The sequence below is a fragment of the Physeter macrocephalus genome, chromosome 15 (genome assembly GCF_002837175.3).
Source record: "Physeter macrocephalus isolate SW-GA chromosome 15, ASM283717v5, whole genome shotgun sequence".
Classification (NCBI taxonomy): Eukaryota; Metazoa; Chordata; class Mammalia; order Artiodactyla; family Physeteridae; genus Physeter; species Physeter macrocephalus.
The window spans coordinates 58,535,757-58,553,555 of record NC_041228.1 but is presented as its reverse complement, the minus strand read 5'-3'; the positions used below and the strand labels follow the sequence as shown (position 1 = coordinate 58,553,555).

General features: G+C 35.0%; 1 protein-coding gene across 7 annotated transcripts in view; it reads left to right on the top strand.

The window, feature by feature from the left end:
• The window catches only part of PKIA (cAMP-dependent protein kinase inhibitor alpha), a 101,089-nt gene extending 85,371 nt beyond the window's left edge, over positions 1 to 15,718 (top strand). The window contains exons 1-5 of one of the 7 annotated variants that reach the window (XM_028500455.1): positions 2,425 to 2,513; positions 5,056 to 5,339; positions 5,437 to 5,504; positions 8,586 to 8,763; positions 12,200 to 15,718. In XM_028500455.1, coding sequence (XP_028356256.1) covers positions 5,472 to 5,504; positions 8,586 to 8,763; positions 12,200 to 12,279 — 291 coding nt within the window. In that variant the 5' untranslated portion in view covers positions 2,425 to 2,513; positions 5,056 to 5,339; positions 5,437 to 5,471 and the 3' untranslated portion in view covers positions 12,280 to 15,718. The other 6 variants (XM_028500454.1, XM_028500453.1, XM_028500456.2 and 3 more) reach the window with 6 other exon arrangements.
• Positions 15,719 to 17,799: the final 2,081 nt, after the last annotated feature.

The window sequence follows — 17,799 nt, the reverse complement described above, 5'->3', positions numbered from 1 at the left end:
ATTAAAGAAGTCAATGCCTTGGTTTTAGAACCAAAGAGGGTTTGACTTCGCAGAGTTAATATGTGTTGGCATCCTTCTGTGATACAACTCAGTATATGAGATTACTTTTTTTTAAGTGTGCTTTTGATAGGACACTATCCAAACTCTTCTAAAGGCCAATACGTGTCCCGTTATACCAAATGGTATTCTAGAGCATGCAATGTCATGATCTGGCGCAGGATTTATAATTATGCCTTAACAGAGGAGACTTCTGTGGACATTTTCAAATTGTTGCTATTAACAGGGTATGGTTCTTGATTTCTTCTTTGTTGTCACTTACTCCAAAATGTGACTAGAATATAGCCCAATTCAAGGAAAAGGGGAACTAAGGTAGCATCAAGTTCTGGCACCCTGTCCTGAGCTCATGAAACTTAATTTGAAGCCCTCTGATTTGTGAGATTGGGGGGTTGTTCTTAGAAATAAGCTATTAGATTGTTTGTAAGCCTGAATTAGATAAATAAGTAATATTCTTATACAGGAAAAGAAAAGAGAAAAAGATAGATAGTATTGTACTTAGCATGGAAATAGCTGATTATTTCCAGAATATTTTAGGAATCAAAAACTTGCTTAGTTAAGTTCTTTACAAAAGGGTTCCCTTCTATAATCCGTAGTGTTTGCAGTGTTTGTCGGATAGCTTCCTGTAACTGTGTAGATCAACAGTTCTCAAAATTTGGTCCCCCAACTCCTGCATGTCCCCAAAATCCTTTCAGTCATTCCCTGAGATACTTTCAGTGGGATTCACACATTTAAAATAATTTTCGTAATAATAGTGATGCTATTTACCTTTTTCACTTGGCTGCCATTTGCACTAATGGTGCAAAAGCATGGTGGGGAAAACTTCTGACACCTTAGCACGAATCAAGTCAGTAGCAGCAAACTCTACTAGTAAACCTGGTATTCTTCACTGCCACACACTCAGAGTTAATATTTTTAAAATGCAAGGTGTACGTAAGAATGTACTTGATTAAGGAGTAAAAAAATATACTAATTTTGTCAAATCTTGACCCTTGAGTAGAGGTCTTTTTAATATTCTGTGTGATGAAATGGTAAGTCAGTGAAGATGTACCAAACTGCATGGTTGTCTCAAGTAAGTACTTGTGTGACTGCTTGGGTTGAGAGCTAAATTAGCCACTTTTCTCATGAATCACCATTTTTTCTTGAAAGAACAACTGACAAGCAAACTGTGGTTTTTTCAAACTTGGATATTTGGCAGAGATTTTCTTGAAAATGAACAAAGTGAGCTTGTCACTTCAAGAGAAGCAAAATCCAACTGTATCTGTTGCCAATGATAAAATCTGAGCTTTCAAATAAAAATTACAGTTTTGGAAAACTTATTATCGGCCCCTGTGAACTTGTCAGTTTCTCAATTCTTAAAGAATTTTCTGTTGAGATAGGTGGCATTACTAACAAATGTGATATTGTATAATGAAATAAGCTACTATTTGGAAATTTTGCATAACCTAGTGAACCAATATTTTTCCAAATGACCAATACCTGTTATTTTTTAAAATACATATGGGCAAAAGATCCATTTAAGGTGCAAAGTAGACAATAGATTTTAATAAAACAGTAAGGGAAGCATATTGATATGGTTTTAGATTCCACATTGCAAAATTTAAAAATCCATAATTATCTGAAAAAGCTATTAAAATTCTCCTCACTTTTCCAACTAAGAAATCTGTGTGAGGCCAGATTTTCTTCATATACTTCAACTGAAACAACATATTGAGACATTGAATGCAGAAGCAGATATGAGAAACCAGGTGTCTTTTATTAAGCCAGACATTTGCAAAACTAAGCCAGAGAATTTCAAAATGTAAAACAATGCCATTCTTGTCACTATTTTATTTTGGCTTTGGAATATATATTTCATTTCACTAAAAATATATTATTTACTGAAACGTAATGGGCTTTTTATTTATATTTTAAGTGAATTAATAAATATTTAAAATTTACAGTCTTAATTTCACATATGGTAAATATTGGCAGATATAACTATATAAACAAAATCTCATTTGGGTTCTCAGTTATTTTTGATAATGAATTGGATATCTGAGACCAAAACGTTTCAGAAACACTAATGTAGACCAAGTCTTAAGCACATAGGAAACTACTCAAGGACTTCTAGCAAACTTCACATGATTTCATAAAGTAACAATGGAGAAGTCATGTAACTGCATTTGTAATAATGGTAGAGGAAGAATTTTCCTTCTCTTTTAAAAAAAAAATCATACCATTTATATTAGAGAGAAGACTTCAGTGCCTGCTGATGACATTCTCTCCATTCTTTCTTCCAAGTCTGTGAGTCTCATTTTCATGTGTCCCCATTTACAGGAGTAAAATTAGCATGTTATCCAGTCACCATTTGGCTCATGACTCAATGTCACTATAAAAATCATTTAAGCAGCTTCATAGACCCAACTTCTTTTAGAATACATCTATGCGGACGCTTCAATTTGTTTAATACAGGAGACGTAAGTACATACTTTTTCTAGCCTCTTGCAGTGTATCTAAATCTATAAATTATGCTAGAGTGAAATCTGGTTTATTCTCTCAATTTGTGTAAATGATATTTTAAAAGATAAAGGGCATAAATAAGGGAAAGACCAACACAAATTATGAATCTCAGTTTAGAAATCCATTATACAAACAAAACAATTTCAGAATACCATACACTGTTTCCTTTGTTAAAGAGGGAGAAAGTAAGACTTTTTTAAGAAGGGGAAAAGAAAGCAAGGTTATTTCTTAGTCATGAATTTTGATTGGATTTTTAGATATCAATATTTAGAAATGTATGCTTTAAAATTTAATCTAATTTTAAATAGTACAGTACTTAAATAATAAAATGTCTTTTCCTCCCTCTAATCAGACTTTGAATATTAGTATAATTAGCTCTTGTATATAACTAGATACAAAAAATAGCACCATATTATCTTGTTTATATCCAATACTACCATTTTGTCATGTCTAGAAAATTCTAATTATAGCAACATAAATTGGAAGCTTTAGTGAAGGGTCAAAGCCCACTTTTGGTAAATTTTTCCAAGTTTTATTCTGATTAGTTTATTTTGCATAAGGCCAGAATGTGTGCTAAGTGCTACTCTATTAAATCTCTACCAGCTGCTGACACTTATTAGACTTTTTTTTTTGACTTTTGTCATTTTTGGGTGAACATCTGTCAGCCATAGTCATTTGGCAACAGTTTCCCCACAATTTCTAAGCTAACTACAAGTCATTATACAGTGATTATATTGGTGTAAAAGTTATTTCCAATCTCTGGTAGTCATATCAATAAATTGAAACGCTGTGTCAAGATGTTTAACTGAAAGGAAAAAAACATAGCTGCCATGCATGTTAAAATCACTGTTTTTGAGCACCTAATGGGAATTAATTAAGGAAGTATAATCATGGAGAGAGAGAAAAAGATACAGAGTTTATAACATGTATATGTTTTGTTTCAAAATGTAATTATATTCTTCATGCATGTATTTAAATATGCGCTATTTGTCAGCTATCGTTCTTTTTACTAAAAATTAAGTTTATTGTCTGGAGAAAACAAATCTAATAAAAGTGAAATACTACTTTATAATAATAACTATTATAATAATAATTTCAATGGCTACCATAATTGAATGCCCAGTACTTTCTATGTTACTTTAGAGGTTTACAATAAGATGCACATCAATCTAGCGAGTATATTTCATAAATGCTTAAGAAGAAAAGGAGTTTACAGAATAATCTATTCTCACAATTCTCATTATTGTCTTTCACGCAATCCAACTGAAATCTAGATACACACATTTCAAAGGTGAACACGGTATACACATACATCTCTCATAACCCTGTTTCTTCTTCCATGTACTCATTACTTAGGAGTACCCTAAATGAAAATTCAAATTAAGTTTTTGGCTCCCCTCTTATAAATAGAATTACCACCATCACAGAAATTAACATTCCCAGATATACAAATCATAATGCAGTACTCCTTTTAATTCATATCTTCTCATGGAAAATGTCACCACTGTTTTCTGTCTCACTCTGATATTTCAAGTCTTCTTAAAACTATTATCAGCAAAGTGAATTAGATGTAAACTCCCACATACATGAGTATTATTATGACAGTCTACATTTTTAAAAATGATAAGGGCAAAAAACAAGGAACTTTATTGAAAAATACAGTGTTCTTTATGCAAAACCCACAGACCTGGGTTCGAGTCGTAGTTCCATGTGTTATTTAGCAGTCACTTAACATCTCTGACTTATTTTCTTCAAATGAAAATGAGGATATTTTTGCCTACTTCATAACGTTATCAGATGAGAAATAATAGCAGTTGTGCTATTTTTAAAGCCTATGTTTTAAAAAGCCATAAAGAGACTAAGAATGAAAGACAATAACAATGACTTTGAGATGAGCTTATTCCTGTAACCTACTTCGCCTTTTTAGCAGATATATTTGATAGATATAAGAAGGTCAATGACTGATTCTAAATTTCCACAAAATGTGCCCTTATTTCAAAATGTGACCATAGAAAGAAATCGAAAAAGATATCCAATTCTAAATCTTTAACATAGAAACTAAGTACTGCATTGGTTAATGGCAGTGGAGTAGGTAATGAAAATATCATTATAATAGCACCGAATTACTTCAAGGTCAAAAACTTTATGCAAATTCGTAGCTTACTCACAGACAGGCAACCTGGTAAAACAGAAAGAGTGGACTGGGATTTGAAGACCTTCATTCCAGCCACTTAATTAATTAACTATGTGAAGATGGGCAGATCACTTGAACTATCTAGTCCTCAGATTTTTCACCTATAAAACCTTCCAGAGTTTTAGGATTTGGTGATTTAGCATAACCCAGGGATAGGGAAATTCTCAGTGGCTACTGATGAAAGGTGATTAATGTATTTCTTCCTCATTGTTCAGTTCTATTCAACATACTTTTATGTGCAAAAGGCTCTACTAGGAATTCTATGTAGTTAAAATATTAACAAAATGCATTTCCTCTCTTGTCAGAACTTGTGATCTGTCTAGAAGGAGAGGCAACCATGATGCCAGTTAGAATTTTAATGCCCTGTACCGGCACAAATAAAGGCCTGTGGGAGTGCTAGGTGAAGAGATAGGGGAAAGAAGACAAAGAGAAGATGGCATTGGCTGAATTTTGAGGGCTAAATCCATTTCAACAAGCAAGTTTGTCAGGAGAAGGCATTCCAGGTTGAATAACAGACTTGAGCAAATGCACCATCAGAGAAGCTCTGGGAAAACACTGTGCATTTTTCTATAGCATACCAAATATGAGAGTGAGTGGTTAAAGTTAAAGCAGCAAAAGTGGGTTCTTTTCAGATTGTGGGAAAACTCAGCAATAATCCTGGTAAGAGCTTTTTCTGTGTTTTACAGAGAATAAATATGAGTGACATCAAATAGAAACCAACATGACCTGGCAGATGATTAGACATGGATATCAAGTGAGAGAAATAAGTCAAAATATGCCCCAACACAGCATATTAATGAAGCCAGTTTTCTCTATTTATGTGTTTTGTTGTTGTCTTACTTTGTTTTATTGAGTGTGAAATGTTTGTGCAAAACCAAGTGGAAGTCCCTATTCAGCAGGCAGTTGCTCTTGTGTGTGAGGAGCTTGGGAGAACATTCTAAATAGCAGATCAGACGTTTGTTATTATCCATAGTGAGGAATTAGAAGCATTGGGATTAGATGAGTTATTCAAGTAAGAAAGTAAAGAAGGTCAATGACTGAGTCTAAATTCCTACAAAATGTGCTCTTGTTTTTAAAGGTGAGCCTAGAAAGGGAAGTCTGTAAAAAATACAAAGGTCAAATGGGATGGAACCGGGATAGTAAGGTATCATGAAAGCTAAGAAAGTGACAGTTTGGTTTTTTTTTTTAATCAGTACTTACCCACCATGTGCCAAACACTGTGTTAGTCTCTTGAGATACATAATCCAAGTAAATTCTCATAATCTCGAGAACCAAGTATATTTATCACAATTTATAGATAAAGAACTGAGTACAGAGGGATTAGACATAGCATAACAAGTAAATGGAAAGTCTAGATTCAAATACAGATAAGTCTGATTCTTATAATTATTTTGCCTCTATAACTTTTAATATATGCTAGGGGAGAGTTTCAAGGAGAATGTAACTGGCAGTGTCATGTGAGCTCAATCAGGATAGACACTCACAAGAACATTTAACACTAAGCGGTTACTTAATGTTAATACAGATCATTTAAGTGATCTATATGAAAGTAGTCTCTGTAAAACATACTATATAAAGGCCAATGGAATAGAAAAATTCTAAAGGTTGGTTCAAGGAAAGTGAGAAAATAAAAGTAGTTGAACCCTCCTGAGAAGTTTAATGGAAGAAAGAGAAGGTAGTACAAAGATTTATGAAGGTTGAGGAATGGGTATTTGGTTGAATGGTTGGTTCATTTTTTTTTTAGTAAGGAAAGACTTGAACATGCTTATAAACTTAAGGGAGAAATTCAGAGGGGAAAGAAGACTCAAATTATTGAGAAAAAAATGGGTGGAGAAAGGTCCTACAGGAGGTAATAGGAAATAGAATCAATAGCATGCCTTAAAAAGAAAGCAGCTAGTTTATCTAGAAAAGAAACAATAGTGATTTACAGAGAAATGTATTTAAGAAAGGAAGAAATGTAAGAGAACTTGCAGCAGATGTCCTATATCTTCTCCAAGAAGGAAGATGCAAAGTCACCTCTTGAGGCAGGTAGTATCTGGTTTTGTGGACTACAAAGGGTTTGGAATCCTTCCCACAGAGAGAAGCCATACGGAAGAGTCAAATAGAGGTGAACAGAAGAATTTCCGTTCAACTCAGAGTGTATACTAATAATAGAGTAAAAATGTTTAGTTGAGCCAATTGGCACAATTTTGTGACTTTTCTGGTAACACTTATCCACACAGTAATGAGATCAGAGAAAGTGTACCGTGCTGTTTCCCAGGTGAGGCTTAGGAAAGTCAAGGTGACGGTAGAGCAAAGGGACTTCTTGATGCTAATGAGAAGCTACACGAAACGGTGGGCAGTTGATCCAGACTGGGCCTAGAGGAAACTAAAACAAAAAAGGTTACAGTTTATTTCAGAGTGACAGTTAGTGTATGGGTTCTACCATTTTAACTTCTTCCACATTTCGTATATTTTGAAAAGACTCCTTTCTCTTGATTATTGGGATGAGTTTTTAATCTTAAACTATAGTAAAATGTAATTGGAATGTTTAGGAATAGGAGGGAAATTGTGTTACTTTAAAGTCCTGTTTAAACAAAATTAATCCAACAGAAATTCATTATTCATATCTTTGTATTCATCCCTCTTTTGACCTTCAGGAAAGAATATGAGTTTTTAACATAGAAAAAGAGATGAAAGATTTACATTTGATGATCTTTTGTTATTACATGTATCTCATATTCTACCTTGAAAATATTTTCTTCATTAAGTCTTTAATTAAGTATGTGTGTTACCAGGCTTGTTTGGGGAAACTCACTTTCTAAATTATTTATGTTATTTATTTTTGGCTGTGTTGGGTCTTTGTTGCTGCACGCAGGCTTTCTCTGATTGTGTCCATGGGCTTCTCATTGTGGTGGCTTCTCTTGTTGCGGAGCTTGGGCTCTTATTTATTTTATTTATTTTTGGCTGTGTTGGGTCTTTGTTGCTGCACGCAGGCTTTCTCTGATTGTGTCCATGGGCTTCTCATTGTGGTGGCTTGGGCTCTAACCCGTGTCCCCTGCATTGGCAGGCGGATTCTTAACCACTGCGCCACCAGGGAAGCCCGGGAAACTCACTTTCATTGAGTCCTTTGTAATTTTGAAGATTTTATTTCACAGTTTCAGTCAAGAAAGATTATTATTCCTCTCAAGGAATGACTTACCAAGAAGGCAACAAGGGAGCTGTCCTCCTGGACTGGGAGCAGTATTTGATCACTGGCATTGTTTAGAATTGTTGGTGCGTGATGATAATAAAAAGCAAACTGGATTTTGGTCAATTTCATTATTGTTCTTAGGTTCTCTGCAAACAATGCCCTTGCTTACTGCTTATCTCTAGGATGGAGCACTTCCACTCCACCTCCCACCACTTTGGTATGCTACTGAGCTCAAGTTTTTCTTTCTGGAGTTGAAGACTGACTAAAATGGTATTAGAGAAGGAGAATTTTATGATCTAAACTGGGTGTCCACAGACTATGGCATGCAGGCCAAATTTGGCCTTATGCCTATTTTTATAAGTTTAGTTTATTACTTTTATTTAATGTATTCTCTTTGAGTACTTTTGTCCTACAACCATCGAGTTGAGTCGTTGGATAAAGACTATATACCCTCAAAGCCTAAAATATTTACTATCAGGCCCTTTACAAAAAATATTCCCTGACCCTTGATCAAGAATCAAAGCATTACTTGCTTTGTGGACATGTAAGCAAGACAGTTATTTCACATCCATATTATAGGACAGTAATTTAACAAGTGTCTTTGTTAAATGTTTACCATTGACCAACATTATATTTACCTATTAATTTTTCTCTGTTTTGTAGCTCCTGCTATGTGGATATTTGTTAGCAATGACTGATGTGGAAACTACATATGCAGATTTTATTGCTTCAGGAAGAACTGGTAGAAGAAATGCAATACATGATATCCTGGTTTCCTCTGCAAGTGGTAACAGCAATGAATTAGCCTTGAAATTAGCAGGTCTTGATATCAACAAGACAGGTAAGTCGTTTGACATCCATCTCTATGAACATGGAATGATTTGCAGCACTTGGCTAAGTAGGATTAAGTCATGAAAAAAACACCTTTGAAAGTAACCTAATAGAAAGTTATAAACAGTCTAAGGCAAGATAAAAGGCAGGTACTAATCTCTTAATCACTCCCACTCTGTTTTCAATGACTGCACCTTACAGGGTTTCCCACTCAAATGCAGAATCCTTAATCTGATTTTACTAATGCAATCAATAAAACACATGAGCTGTTGTTTTTTTTTTAATCCTAATCTCTATAAAAAATCTGAAATATCTTATGTAGAACATTTAACAAAGTTGGAGCTCCTACCTTTGACAGTTTGGCCACCTGTAACATTTAATAGCATTAGATATTTAACAAGATTCACAGATGAGTCTGACGGATCTCGATTCCAAGGACCATTTCAAAATAAAAGGGTCTCCAGGACCATTTTTATTGAGAATGGACGTAAAATAGTCTATTACATAAATAAGTCTTAGGTAAGAAGTTCTTTTCGTTTTCCTTTCATGATAGACTGAGTTTGAAAAATTTGTCTTACTATTGGGCCTCGAACTCCTACCCACCAAATCTAACTTTACCAATGAAAAAGTAAAATAAGTTTGACACGTCAAAATACTTCTGAAACCCCTGATGGTTCTTCCATCCATAGCTTTTGCAAATATCAAAGCTGAATGTATTTCCCTGAAAAACATTTGTGCAAAAAATAATCTTTAAAAGTAAAAAGGAGTTCACAGTTAAGGAACCACAGTGTTATATATGCGAAAAACACTGATCAGTTTCTGACTCATAGTAACAGCTTGATAATTCTTTGCTATTAGAATTTTCATGGCAAAGCCTTCCAGTTACTGGAAAACTGAGTCAGAGTATATATATATATATATATATATATATATATATATATATATATATATATGTTAATGAAATAGCTCAGCAACATCCACAGTGTTATATATGCGAAAAACACTGATCAGTTTCTGACTCATAGTAACAGCTTGATAATTCTTTGCTATTAGAATTTTCATGGCAAAGCCTTCCAGTTACTGGAAAACTGAGTCAGAGTATATATATATATATATATATATATATATGTTAATGAAATAGCTCAGCAACATTACCTCAAAATACCTACCGACAGAACTTTATTCAATGACTACAGGTCAGCAGGTCATAGATTGGTCTTTTAAAACTCAGGTTGAAAATAAAACTTTAATAATCACTTCCATGGAGTATATAGACTGATGTATATTTTAGGTTTTGTTGTTTCTCTGTTACTACCAGGAGTTAATTTTCAAAATAGCTGTGAGAAAGGCTATAGGGAATTATTCCAATTTGGTGGCATGAAGTAAGTAAATAGATTTTTTTCTGCAATCTTTGAGAATTTACTAATCTTTTTCATAAAATTTGTGTTTTATATGAATACTCTATTTTAAATAATCTGCATTAATTTTAGCCACTCTTACTCTGAGGACATTTTTATTCATAGTGTAGTTTAATTTCTTCTTTTTGTGTTTTCACTGAAATTAAGACCCATTAACCTCAAGACCTTTCTTATACAAAAGACTACAGTCTCTTAATATAGTCTATTAGACTATGTTAAAATTTAAATAGGTTGACTTTTTTTTTTAGGTTGACATTTTATATTAATAAATAATTTTATATTTGATATTAATATGTTATAATTAAATAATTTAAAATAATTCAAATATCTTTATGCTTCCAGATGTATTCTTTTTCAAATATTTCTACATGTTAATTGCAATTCTGTAGGCCCTGAAAGAATTTTCTGTTTCTCTTCAAATCACAAAATCCAGAATAAGGCAAAGTATAAACAGCACTGACTTTATTTATTATTCTAAGTACAAAGAACTAAAAGTAATAACTGTACAATCAAAAGTCTAAAACATAAAAAATAAAGACAACTGTACAATGTCAAATTAAATATCACTAGCTGAGAATAGTGTGGGACTTCCTTTGTAATTCCTGAGTATTTCAGCTTCTATTTAAGTTTATGCTCAACAATATTGTTGTCCCATGTTTATCGTGACTTGTTAACAAGCATCTATTTAGCCACAGCTCTGTATCTGCAGCATTATTCTGAGCCCTGAGAAGTATCCCTGGATACCTAGAAAGTCCCAAGCCCCGTGGGAGTCAAGATCCTCATCTTGTATTTATGCAGTCACTTTCATCCTTAATATTCTACTGTCTTGCATCTGCCCTAATATGACTTCATTCCTTTGGCTGACAGAGCTTCTCCTATTTATCAAGTTCTCATTTCATGCTAATCTACACATCTCAGATTCAGGCCATCTGCATACCTTGGGGGCTTGTTCATTTCTCTAATAGTGAAGATAGTACATGAAAATTCTATATAATGCATCATGATATGCTTGGAACCCCTTTAGAACGGAATATGATTTTTATGTGGAAAAACTGCTTTTAATTTCCCTAAAGTATGGTGCGTGGTGAGGTGTCTTGTGTGTACTTGTTAAGCGTAAAGGAGAAATTACCTTCAACATTTCCATCTAAATAATGGACAGCCTACTTACCTCAATTAATTTGAATTATGGTAATAAACTCTTAGCAAAGATTAATATAACACACATTATTGCGACACCCCCAAATATTTTGTCCACTAAGCCATATTGGTCGCTTAGTAACAAGCTAACACATGCAAATATTTGAATCTTTGAATCAAGAATCGCCTGCAGCTTGCACCCAGGTAAAGTGACCTAATATGGGGAGAAAGCATTGTTTAATTTTAGTGTTGCTATGGCTGAGATTGTTGCTAAGGGTGCAGTTATGAAAGTGGTTTTATTGGATTTGTACATATGTTCTGTAAGGGCAGGCCAGAGGCCATCATAACTCTTTGACAAGGGACTAACCAGCTGACATAATGTCCTTCCACTGTTGCTTTTAATTAAAATTAATTAAACCTATGAGAAGTCAGCTAGGTTATCATCAAGTGTTCAGAATAATGTAAAATGTAATTTTAAAATATTTCTTAATGTAAGATAGTCAGGCATCAAAAGGTAAACTTGTTCCCTACTTCTGATTTCTGCCTAAAGACACATCTGATTTCTGCAACCTATGAAAGTACAAGTGCCATGCCATGACCTGGCCATGAGATTTCCCAGCTATTGATCAGAAGCACAGAGCATCACTAACCATTCTAAAAATTCAGTTATTATTTTGTTTTCGAGCCATGCTGTTCCAGAACCAGAATTAGCCCTTGAAACACTTAAGCTGTTTTCTTGATGGGGAATTGATTACCAAGAAAATATACTTGTCTCTATGAGAATTTCAGACTTGAGTATTTCTGAAATTTCCAATACGATATATACTGAGAGTCAGTAAATATAAGCAATCATTTTTATGTTGCCTTTATCCTTTTTTATGTCTCTAACAGAAGGTGAAGAAGATGCACAGCGAAATTCGACAGAACAAAGTGGGGAAGCCCAGGCAGAAGCAGCAAAATCTGAAAGTTAACACCCCACTTTGATCTTCATCAACACCTGACAATGTCTCAAATCTCCAGGCCTGGCTGGAATGCATTTATTTCCAAGAGTGAAAAGGGGGAAAAGAAAATGGCTGTGCTGCATTGCAGGAACCTGCTTGTTATGTTAAAAATGGGGGCAAAGGCTGTGGCTGCAGACAGACTTTTCTCTACCTCTGGCATCAGCAATGGTTGAAATCATGTGGCTTGTGTTTGGATGTCATTTTTGTACGGATCCTTTCACTTGACCATATGATTAAATGCTTGTAGAGAGTAGCACCGACCTAGATGATGATTCTTCCTGTAGCATCTGGCCCCTCACAATGTCAGAGGATTTAATTGTGTCTAATCGCAAAGGGTTGGTTGAACCCCAGAGTTTAAATATCTCTGGCCCAAGTATTCACCCAGTAAAAGAACCATCCAGAAAGCACTGTTTTTAGCATTATGTATCTGTGTGTTCCTGCTGTGTTATTTACACTGTTTTGTATTATATAATATAGATGCTCAGCACTGCCCCCTTCTTTGATTGCTTATGAAAAACAAAAATGATGTACGTTACTGTGAATTTTTATACTACTCATTTTTAAAAGGGCTGCCTAAAAACTCTGCTCCGTAATGTGGTGGTGTGCACAGGATAGAACACACATTTTTTAAAACTTAATCTTTCCCCTTAATGCACAGCTGATGAATTAAGTCTAACAGATTCATCAAGACTCCTTTGCTTATTATACAGGCATTTGAAAATATCCATTAATGTGAATATTACCTGAATTCAGTCTGCTTGGTGTCTACACAGACCAGAATTCAAACTGCAAATTTTGTCTTATTCCCAAGTGGGGAACTTTTTTCAACGAATATTTTTATTTCCAATTATGAGGATTTTTGAGAATTGGGGAGGTGGGAAAGAGAATACAAGATAATACTAAGCATGGGAAATATTTTCTTCTATGGAATCAATTGATCACAGTGCTGTGATAAATTAAAATTTGGAGGACTATTAAAATTTGGAGGACAACTTATCTCCACGGAGCAGCAAAAAGATGAAGAAAATGATCTTGCAATCATGTGGACACCAATCACAAAAGTAAAGCCCTTGTGTTGTGTTTTTCATGTCTTTTATCAGCCCTATCAGATCCAAATGTTATTATGCACTTTCTAATGTTTGTAAACTTTTACTAATAATTAGTGTGAATTACATTCTGATACAATAATCATCATCATTAGAAGCTGACAAAATCCTCATTAATACTGTTAGTGGCCTCTGCTGTGTTTTGACATCATGGTTCTTATATGGAAAGTTTCTATGAGCTGTGTAACCCCACTGTTCAGTATTATGAAATCATTTCTCAATGGTAATATATAAGGCACCAGTAATATGCCAATGGCTCATGAATTACTGGACAAATGGCAGGCAACAGGAAGACCCTTTGCAATAAAGACCCCACTTAACTCTCCTTGAGGTCTTAGATACAATCCCATGTGAAGTAGGTTAAGCAGCGTTTCAACAGATAATCTATATGGACATACCAGGGGCTCAGCCCTCCTTTGTAGTTACATAAAGGATGCAAGGTAAGTCTGCCCTCATCTCCCTTTACAGTACTTTTTGAATGAGTGGAATAAGGGCATGGGTATCACATGGTCCTCAATCACATATTACTAGAAAAAATGTTAACAGTGTGAGTCTTTGAGACAATAGGAAAGATTAAATTTTAGAGTACTTCCTTCAGCTTAACCCAGTAGGGTCCAAAATGTCCAGTTAACATTCAAACAAATCCACCTGTTAATAGACTCACAAGTGGGAAAAGAGGTTCCTGGGGCTATTTTAGACAATTTCTGCTAGTCTACTTAGCACATCCAACCCATACAATCACTTTTTAATATCCTTATTTATTATCCTCATAGCTTTCTTGTGATACTAGGTAAAGTTCTCTTCATCCTTAAAATTGTGGAATTCCAAACTGATTTCATGTGATTTTGTCAAGTTTAGGACTAGTGCTGAGTATATGTGGAGGATTTATATTCCTGTGTGATATACTATTATTAATGCATGTGGTATCATGCCTGTCTTTGAATATATAATAGTGGCTAAATTGTGAAGTCATATGGAGCTTTTGAATTATTTTTGACCTCTTACTGCTACTCTGTCTGCTATATTCAAATCCACAGGTATTCCCAAGCCAGAAAATAAAAATCAGCTTTCCAAGACATTCACATCCTACAAAAGTGGCTCAGCAAAAGTTCAAAGTATCTTCCAAATTTTATCATAATATCTTTTACTTGCAAGTCAGTAACATACAAGGAATTGAATTTTTAAGGAGAGAAGGAAAGAGTAGAAAACTAAGACACTGATTTGATAATCCACATTGAATTCCTGTTAACCAACTGACTTTATGCTATTCACTTCACAGCACATATTATCCCATTTAATCCTCAAACAATTCAATTAAAGAGGTAGCGTTATTCCATTTCATAAATAAGGAAATTAAGGCTCAATAAGGTATAACTTTTATAAGCTTGAAAAGCTAATAAATGACGAATAAAATTTGAAACTGTGTGTATCTGTCTCCAGGGAGCTTTCTACTGCACACGCCCTAAAGTTGAAGCCAGTTACAGAGCATGTTTATCTGGAAGGGAACCTTTAGAGATGGACTGGATCATCCTCCGTATTTTAGAGGAGGAAACTGAGTCCCAGAAAGGGCAATTGTTTTTCTCAAGGTTACCTAGATGAGCAATGACACAGATGTGAGTAGCACTTTTATCTAAAAAAATAATAATAATAAATTTCAACTTATTTTTTTGTGTTATACTTCCCAGAAGACATTTTTCTGACATGGAGCCTGTAAACTTAGCATGGTTCAGACTTTTTATGCTCCATGCTACTCATTTTGTTTAATTAACTAGAAATTGAAATTTTCCGCTTGTCAACTTATTTGCAACAAGTGTAGACTTTTCAAATTTACCTTTTATCAGTTGTAAGTATCCTATGCTGACATATTGATATCATAAATTCATAGAAATGTTTTTCCAACAGATAATAGACAGGCAGCCTCCGATTTTTAGGCAATATCCCCAGAGCTGTGTACTGTAAATGCCCAACACTTGAGTCTTACTCAGGCACAGTGGAAATACACCATTTTAGAAGATGACTGATAATGGCTGTTTCTCTTCAGAGAAGCGTTAAGGGGTAAAGAAATGTAACTGCGGGCAATAGAGTTTCTGAGTGAAGCCAGTAGTAACAGGGTGAAAATGTATAGTCACCAAGTGAAAACAGGAACGGATCTATGTTTATGATGTCTTAATAGGGCCTAAGTTGTTCTATAATTACAAGTGGCAGTCTCTGAAGTCATTTGTGAGCTTGTATGACTTTTGTATTTAGCAATGTTGCATGCTCACATAATTGATATTAAAAGTAATACATTTTTCTGAAATGTACACAGTCTATTAAGAGTATTTATTGAACACACATTATGTACTTGATGCTCGGGAAAGTGTTGCAGGTAATAAAGGAGAAAGCCAAAGCTCAGCCACCCTGTGGTGGACATACCCAGCATTCCAGCCTCATTTTTCCTGGCCTCTACTCCAAAACTTTTCACTTCCATTCCACCCTGGTAGCCCACTTCCTGGACTTTATCACCTACCAGAGCCATCCCACCTCTCAAATATTAAACTCCAATGTCACTCCTTTCTTCTTACCTGCTCACCTGTAGGACAGTGATTTTCAGTCAGAAGAAAGACAGGTGTTTATCCGTACCCCCTGAAAGTTTTTACAATGCTCCCTCCTCCTCCTGCACACACAGAGATATGAGCACTCTCTTCCCCTTGGAAACATTCCCTGGGATACTTTCATATCTTTTTTTTTTTCCTCCTACCCTCACCTCCACAACTTGAGAACCACTTATCTAGAAGAAGTACAAGGCTTCCTGATGCACCCAACCTGTTCGCTGAAAAACTTTAAAATGAATCAACAAAAAGGAGTGCTCACAGACACACAGGGTTTTACTATATTAAGGGTAACATCTTAGAATAGAGGAGCAAAGAGTTTAACTTTTTTTCAATCTTAGTGTTGCTCTCTTTTCAAAATGCTACTGTTACCACATACAGGCAGTAAAGTCCAAGCAGAGACCAAGGCAGGGCTCAGGAGAAAACAAGCATCAAATAGCACTCAGCCTGGATCCAGGGAAGGACTTAAGCCCAAGAGGCAAAAAAGGATGTAGATCTTTAAGTTCTTCTTACTCAGGTCATGAGGATAAAACACTACATAGGGATTTGGGACAAAATACTAGCAAACAGTGCAACCAGTTTGCATTAGCCTCTCGTGTCTCTTCTTGTAAATGTTTTGCATCTGTCTAGTCCAGGATATAGGGATTTGGGGTCCTGGCCATCTCTCATTGTAAAGTCAAAATTAAAAAACCACCTGACTATCACCCATTATCTTTCTAATTTGCACCACATTTACTTCCTGACCATATCAAGATGGATATTTTCTCAGCAGCTCTCTTCTCAGTCTGGAATCCCTGTTAATCTTTCTCTTCAGTGCTTTCAATTTCCTTGCTTTCTTGTCTTTCTCACACTCCGGTCCGATCAAAATCAACCAAACCATCTCTCTTTGCTTGTCCTCTGGATGATTGTAAAAAGTTTATAACAATGTTTATTCATTGTTTACAACCTAAGTTTAGACATAAGTGCTGCACAGCTACTTTTTTCATGTCCCTGGGGACAGAGGAAGTTTTCCTCTTCCTAAGATTATTCCTTCATCTGAGGTTTTTAAACCATTTTCTTTCTGACCTTAACAGAAGCTCTGTTAATTATCCTTTCCTCTTCACTGACTTTACTCTTTTCCGCAAATGTGCTCAAGTTCTCAAGTTCCCCTCTTTCCTTCACTACTTGTTTCCCAAAATAACAATCTACACTCCCTGTTTTCATGCTTCTCCTTATTTCTTATCCTTTTGCAATTTGACTTCCAGCTAAATTTTTTTCATTACCAGTGACATCTCTAGTAGCTCCTGGATTCTCAGTAATTGTCACTGAAGCCCTGGCCAACGTGGAAATTAAAAAGTGATGATGTTACAGAGATCTCAAGCTTCACCTAAAATCAAAGTTAATGATTTTATAATTTTGATTGATATTAGTGTGGCACCAGTATAGTTGCATAATAAAAGCCTTCTTAAGGATGGAATCTACATATCCTAAGAAAAAGTCTTATTTTCTCCTCCAGGTTCATATCTTCCATTACGTATGTATGTGTCCTTTCTCTCTGACCACATTCTCCCCATAATGTTTCTTTGCTACATTCCCAGATCCTACAGTGTTCACTTCTTCATAGGAGTGGTTGTTACATGTATAGGCACTAACCTAGGGCCCATACATCCAGAGATGGGCAAGATTATCTTGTGATGTTTTAGAGTTCTCTGTTTCATTATACCCTGGGATGACTGTCAGTGATATTACTAGTTCCTCTAAACAGCAGCCACATACAAGCAAAAACAGTTAACGTCTTTGTACCCAGTCCCACT